The following is a 7,328-nucleotide window of genomic DNA, read 5'->3' on the forward strand; positions in this document are numbered from 1 at the left end:
AAATCTTCTTTTTTTCAGTACCGGTATTAGTTTTATTTTGTTGTATTTATCCGCGACACCTTAAAGGCCGGTCCGTGAAAATATTGTCGGGCATAAACCGGTCCATGGTGCAAAAAAGGTTGGGGACCGCTGTTCTAAAGTGCATTTAAAACATGGGAGGGCATGGTGTTGTTAACAGGACATATTGCCATTATTATTTTTAAGAGAATCTGAACTTGTTCTTACAGCTAACATATCAACAACAGTAACTGAAAAAGGTAAATGAAATAAAAAAGTTTCCAATAACAATAACAATGCTCCACATCTTTGTTTTTAAGAGTCCACATATAAGTTTCCAGATAGCAGGATTTTAGTGTTTGAGTATTCTTCAGGACTTAAGAATATTAACAAAAGGAGCATCTTCACGCCACAAAGCTGATCAGAACCACACATGTCTTCCAACATCCACAGATCTGTGTTTTACAATTAAGAGGAAGTTTGCATGATGTTTTCCAAGTGCTCAAATCCTCAGAGGCCTATTTAGGAATAGAGTTGTACTGATCCAACATGAAAAAAATATCAGCATAAATGGCTGCATTACAAAAATAGTTATTTAGATAAAACATAACTTTAAATTTTCATTAATGGTTGCTCATGCATATGTGAAATAGAGTCCCAGATAATTTGGTTTATTTATTTCTAATTTATTACTTCAGCCAAAGTTAAAGCTTCAGTGGACAAAAGCAATTTAATCTTTCACAATCAAGCTCTTTTAAGTGCGAAAAGGAAAACCCAGCTGGGTAACTGCAGATTACCCAGCTGGGTTTTCAGTACCTGACCAGAAAAATGTTGGATGTAAATTACATCATTTAAATAGCTGCATTACTGGATTGTGGCATTTCTTAGGCATATGTTAAAAGCGAGAGTAAAACAATTTCTTAATAATTTTTACATCACAAATACGTTAATGTAGTAGAGAGAAATTATGCAGGTCACAGCATAAAAAAGTAAAATCTAATTCCCTGAACTTAAAAAAAAAAAAGGAAACTCATTGCCTCAAAAAAATTGTTTTCTCTACTCATGTCATTATGAGTAGGCCTCAGTTCCCTGCTTTTCAAGAATGGGGGTTTAATGAATTAAAAGAATTTGTGTGTCTTGTCAGTCACAAAGTAAACATGCTCTTCTTTTATTTTTAACTCTAAACATTTTATTAAATAGGACTTTATCCATCTACAGGCCGAGAATGCCACACAACATGAAGGGGATCAGTTACGTTTCACACTCCTTTTATTATAAATAATCAAATTGTTACATGTTTAAATTTACAAAAAAAAAAGTCAAAATCAGTGTGTTAATGCTAGCTTATTTTAATAAACACAGCTGTCATATAACAAAGTAGAGTGGCACTAGGGGTGGCACATGCCACCCCATGCCAACACAGTAGAGCCGCCTCTGATATCTAGGACAGGTGTGTGTCATGGTGGTCCATAGGCAGATGTCAATAAACACTATTCTACTACTTCCAAGCACTTTACAACTTGTTGTCTAATGTGTGCCTTTCGATTGATTTTGTATTTATGTATATTTTTTTGTTTTGTTTTGAATAAATTTCTCCTGTGTGCTATTTATTCTTGCACCTAGTATTTATATTTTAATCCGGCAGAGGTGGTGTGGAGCACCCAACATTTGGTTGTACATGTACAATGACAATAAAGGTCTATTTTATTATATTCTATTCTGTTCTATTCTTTTCTAAGTAGGAGAATGATACGCGGGTAAAGCAAACACCGTAACAATTCCGAAAATCTTCAAAGGGATGAAGCTCCTTAATCTGATGCTCTTCTGTTACGCTTTTTATAACATTGTAGTCTATGTCTGCATTTCGGAAAACGCATGAAAGTTTCTCTGTCACTTCCAAGTGACTCCGTCACTGCGCATGTGCCAGAATGAACCGGAAGCCGTATGTGCGCCAGGCGGAAGCTCTAACGTCCTTTCTGCTCCCGGACTGCCATCATGGTGAGTTCGCCATGAAAGTGTCAGAGATTTAATATCTTTTTTTAAATGTAAATATGTAATTGCTGTGGGAAAAAATGGGGCCGTGTGTACTTTTAAGGCACTAATACACACATCTATGAGGTTTTTGTACAGTACTGTGTCAGTTTTGCGTTTTTAATGAGGTATTTGTAAGATGTCGGCAGTTCCCCGCAACACAACGTGGTCTATCAGGCTGAGTGGGCCTGAGAGCTGAGAGGGGAAGCACGCTCAGTTCGTAGACTTAAATCGCGTAACATAAATCTCGCTGGTTGGGCGTAGTGTGATTTTTAGGTAACTTATAAAAAACTGTTAAACGCACCCTTGTGTTCGGTGCCTATCGTAGTTAGCAGAAACAGTGGCTAGCTGACGTTAGCTAATTGGTACAATGCATCGCCGGGTAGTCACACAGTCTCCTTAAATGCCCCTTATATATATATATATATATATATATATATATATATATATATATATATATATATATACACATAAAGGTTTTCGTATGTTCTATTTTTAACGTTAAATTTATTTAACAAAGCTTGTAAAGCACCTATCTAACCAAACAAAAGGTGCCCAGCTTCCTCCTCAGCCTCTCGGCACTCTGGTGAGCAGTGCTCTGCTCTCTTTTTCTGCTCCAGGTGTTCAAGCGCTTCGTTGAGATCGGCCGTGTGGCCTACGTCTCGTTCGGACCCCATGCTGGCAAGCTGGTGGCCATCGTGGATGTCATTGACCAAAACAGAGTGAGTGCTCTGGATTATAGCTGGTAGGTCAGTGTGGGCCCCTACATTTGACTTATTGATGTGAACTGTCTTTTGTGGTTTCTAGGCTCTTGTTGATGGTCCCTGCACAGGGGTGAGGAGGCAGTCCATGCCCTTCAAGTGCATGCACCTCACAGACTATGTCATCAAAATTCCCCACAGGTGAGTGTGGATAGTGATCATATTTAGTAATGGATATTCCAGCTATGAACGGGGCTGTAGAGCGCCGATGGGAGCAAGAATCTGGTTGTGTTTTGGTGCTGCTTTAGGTGTATATAATGTGAAACAGTAATGATCACCCATGTTATCAGTACTTAACATTTGTGGTGGTCCACAGTGCTCGCCAGAAGTTTGTGAGGAAAGCCTGGGAGAAGGCCCAAGTCAACGAGAAGTGGACGGAGAGCAGCTGGGCCAAGAAGATCGAAGCAAGACAGAAGGTAAGGCCGTGTTTCACTTTCTAAAGTTTTTAAATTAGTGTTATGGGAGAAAGGGGGACACTTAAACACTGAATTAAATAGTCTTTAATATTGTTTTAATGGCAAATCCAAAATAGTTTTGGAGGGGGAGAAAAGGAGGACGCGGATGTGAAAACCCATCATTAAACATCTCACGTCTGTCTGCTGGGTTGATAGATGTGATTTCATTATTTGTGATTTATTGATGGTGAAGACATAATCTCATTAAACGTGTGACCAGTGTGGTCTAAGATGCTGCTTTCTTGCAATATGATTCCAGTTGTTTGTTGTACTTGTCTGTTCTGATGTTTGCAGTGGTAATGACTTCAGTTGGTGGTGGAAGCTCACCACCTTATCAATAGCTGTAGAAAATACTGAACTGGTTACCACATAGTTCACATAGACCAGTCTGCCAGCACCAGTTTCATACAAAACTTTTTTTCAGTCAAATGAAGCTATACCACATACAATACACAAAGAAAAACTATCACAGTATTTTGGGTGGTACTTACAGAACTGTTTCCAAAAGGTTCACGTCTGAAGACATAAGATTACACAAATGCCTCTGAGGGTTTAACAGCAATGTTGTGATACCTTGTAGTAGAGCAGGGCGATATGACCAAAAATATTTATCACGATATACATTTGAAAATTTGCGATAACGATATAACTGACGATATAATTGACACCAGACAAAATACTTTACAACTCCACAACTTTGATGGGGTTTTTTGCACTAATAATGTATTTTCACTTAAACAAGCAGCTGTTTTTTATGTGCATTAAAGTTATATAAAAACGTAACAATGCAAATTCCTTGCTGACAGTTTAACCAAAATGCATTTCGAGTGGAAACTGGCCGACATATCCTCAGCATAACCATGTATAATATCCACAAAACTTAAAAAGAGGTTATACACACACAATACGGTAATATTATGTTGAAGCACAGTACGTATCACTCCGCGAGGCGCCTGCCTAATATAGCTGTAATGCTCTGACATTCCATCAAGCGGTGCGGCTTCGTAGCTTAGCAAAGTCGTACTGAAACATTTGACAGATTTTCGAGCGCCGTGTGTACGACATGAAATCGTTTCGAGGTCAGTAAACACAACCAGAGTTCATACATAAGGCACACGGGATTATAAGGGGCACTGTCGATTTTCAGAAAAATCAAAGGATTGATTTTAAGTGTGCCGTATTTTCCAAACAACACGGTAATAACGACGGCCCGCTAGCATGCTGTACCAAAAATAGTGCTTTGTTGTGTATCTGACGGACGAAAGCTAAACCAGTTCCACACCACTGAAGCTGCAGAATTTTTACAAACAAATTCTGGTTCATCGGTTTCATTCAACGATCCGCTTTCGCCCTTCTTATTCTCCGTCGCCGCCATGTAAACATAGGAACTGCGCATGCGCGTTTTACCCATGTTCTATCGCGATATTTCATTTTCCTATCGTTGCCCAAAATTACACTGGTATTACCGTGAACGGTATGATATAGCCCAGCCCTACCTTGTAGCTCACTTAGTGTGCACCTTAGAGGTTAAGGTCGGATCTGTCATTACTAAACAAAAGTTAAACAAAATTGCTGTGTACACTTCATTTTTGCGTGACTGTGTAACAGATTGTTCTAGTCTAGTTGGTCACAGCAATGCAGAAGATTATATATATGGCGACATATATAAAATGGGTTCATTACTAGGACAAATATCTTCAGTGCAGATTGGAATTACTTCAAATGCTTAAAATAATCGACAGTACGATGAATCAAATGTGGCGAGCAGAGTATTCACACCTTAACCAAAGTTCATGAAGTCTCAGATCCAGAACAAGGATGTCTCGGTGAGCCTGAGAAGGGTTGTGGAAAGTATCTGCCCTTACTTTCTTAGACCCCGGAGCCTGTGATGGGAAAGGTTTCGAGCCTGGTGGAAGTTGTTGTGATGGAGATTCAGTGTTGGTACTTGTGTTTTACTTTCACCTGTTTGGCCGTCTGCCACAGCTGAATGGATTCTAGTCAGTCACACAAAAAAGCAAACCACCCCCAGGCGCTCTCTGACCCTTGCCTCTTGGATTTCTTTGCAGAAGGCCAAGATGTCTGACTTCGACCGCTACAAGGTGATGAAGGCCAAGAGAATGGTAAGTGTGGCAAAAACACAAAATGCCTCAAATATGTGAGCCAAGTAAGCAAGCAGAGTGGCTTCAGATTATTCCTGAGGTTCAAACACTGGAACCCTCAGCTCTGATATTTCCTGCCTGTTAAACATGCTCTTTGAGGCTGCACTGTCACTATATACACACATGGTTAGAGCTTCTGAGGTTAGTGGATAGTGATTTAGTTAGTGATTGTGCCAGTAAGCAGGGTGCAGGTCAGTAGTGTTTATCCTCCAGCAGTCACTGAATATTTTTTAATGCATTCTGTTTTGTTTTTTCCTTTGCAGAGGAACAAGATCATCAAGCATGAGGTGAAGAAGCTGCAGAAGGAGGCTGCAAAGAAGTGAACAGTTTCTACAAAATAAATGTCCTGTTCAATTGTTCTCCTGTTGTCTTCTCTTCTTTTATCATCAGATTGAAACTGCTTTAGACCTTTAAACCTGAGCTGCTGGTACATAGAAATACCAAAACCCAAATTTTGATATGAGGACATTATCCCTAAAGTTTCCAAAGCTTCTGTGAACTCAGAAAAGTAACTGATGTAAAAACATAGAGCAAAGTAATAGAGTAAATGTTCTTAAAGTATTGGGTAAAATTTGTAATCACAGCTTATTTGAAGCTTTGAGACGGGATGTCTACAACACAGAGTTGGCTGCTTTCATAAAGTTATTTTTTTTGTCATTCTAATATCTGTGCTGACCACCTTAAATTAAATATTTCATCTGGGCATATGGCCTCCTTTACAGTAATGCTTAAAGTACTGAAATGAACAACCAAACTTTAAACTTAAGAATTCAAAATAAAATGTTTTTTTTAAAGATCAAAGATCCATAATATCCAGGCTTGTGTCTGTAACCAAGCTGGAGTCATAACACTGTTAACATGAGCAAAATGCAGGATGTGCAGGACTATAACTGTTACAGTCAAATATATATGGACCTGTGAGCAATGCCTAAGTTTGTTTTACATTAAGCTGATGCAGGAACATACTTGTAATACACAGTGGTGCATAAAAATGAAGCAGAAAGCAGGAAATGAAGTGTTTGTGTAATAACTCATAAGGAGCCCATCACAATCCCTGTCAATGTATTACAAACTATAAACATTCCAGCGACACTGGTGTAATCACTATAAGAGTAATAAATGTACAAAAGGTCATTTCTGCCCAGTGTACTTTAATCTGTATATGTCTTACTTATAGGCCATCTATTATACCTGGGATCAAGGTTAACCTATCCAACCACACTTAATATGACAACTGACAGTCAACTAATCATTTAACGTAAATACTTCCGTTTTTAATTACTCTGTGCTTCCTAATTTAGCCTCAACGTGTCGCTAAAGTGATCGTTGGAGTGTAAGGCAAAAAAAACCAAACAAACATAAAAACCGAGCGCCAAGAACCATTTTGTCACTTGGCCACTAGATGGCAGTCTTGGTTAATCTTGGCTGATGTAGTGGAGCATAGCCTCTTTGTCTCTTCATATTTACTTAAAAACAAGTGATAGTTTTTCAGATGTTTAAATCTGAGCCACTAAATGCAAAGCTGACGTGCGTCATTTTGCTCAGTAAATCATTTGTTTAAATAACTGTTAGCTGTGAGATGTTTAGTATGGTAATTATGTGGTAAAGCACAGAGCAGCTTTGCACCAATTCTTTGAAACAGATTCCCTACTTTTATTTTTAAAGAGCTTTTTTATAGCGCTCCCCAGTCCTGGCTGAAATAAGCCACCATTTTGGGAGATGCTGTCATCAGCCAAACAGGTTCCTCTTCAAACCTCAGAGAGGAGCTTGTAAATATTACATAACAGCGCGCTTGAACGTCTCCCAGCTGGTTGGGTGCACAGAGCAGGGACACGGAGATAATGCGCCCGAGGACTGGAGGAGGCCTGCAATCGGTCCGATTCACAGCTGCTCTGGTTTTTACAGTATCATTAAAACACAAATAA

At 39.0% G+C, this 7,328-nt stretch overlaps 1 protein-coding gene across 1 annotated transcript; it reads left to right on the forward strand.

Annotated features, from left to right (window-relative positions):
* Nucleotides 1-1,902: 1,902 nt before the first annotated feature.
* On the forward strand, nt 1,903-5,762 carry rpl14 (ribosomal protein L14). Its single transcript, XM_082520558.1, has 6 exons — nt 1,903-1,995; nt 2,649-2,750; nt 2,836-2,930; nt 3,106-3,205; nt 5,311-5,364; nt 5,667-5,762. The coding sequence occupies exons 1-6, from the start codon at nt 1,993-1,995 to the stop codon at nt 5,724-5,726; spliced, it is 414 nt and encodes a 137-aa protein (XP_082376684.1). The 5' UTR covers nt 1,903-1,992; the 3' UTR covers nt 5,727-5,762.
* Nucleotides 5,763-7,328: the final 1,566 nt, after the last annotated feature.

Source organism: Aulonocara stuartgranti, assembly GCF_965226115.1.
Source record: "Aulonocara stuartgranti genome assembly, chromosome: 22".
In the NCBI taxonomy this organism is placed as follows: domain Eukaryota; kingdom Metazoa; phylum Chordata; class Actinopteri; order Cichliformes; family Cichlidae; genus Aulonocara; species Aulonocara stuartgranti.

Bases quoted from the DNA above. Each gene is read 5' to 3' on its own strand.
- rpl14 (XM_082520558.1), top strand. The intron at 2,931-3,105 runs GTGAGTGTGGAT...GGTGGTCCACAG, and splicing joins GTCATCAAAATTCCCCACAG to TGCTCGCCAGAAGTTTGTGA. The intron at 5,365-5,666 runs GTAAGTGTGGCA...TTTCCTTTGCAG, and splicing joins TGATGAAGGCCAAGAGAATG to AGGAACAAGATCATCAAGCA.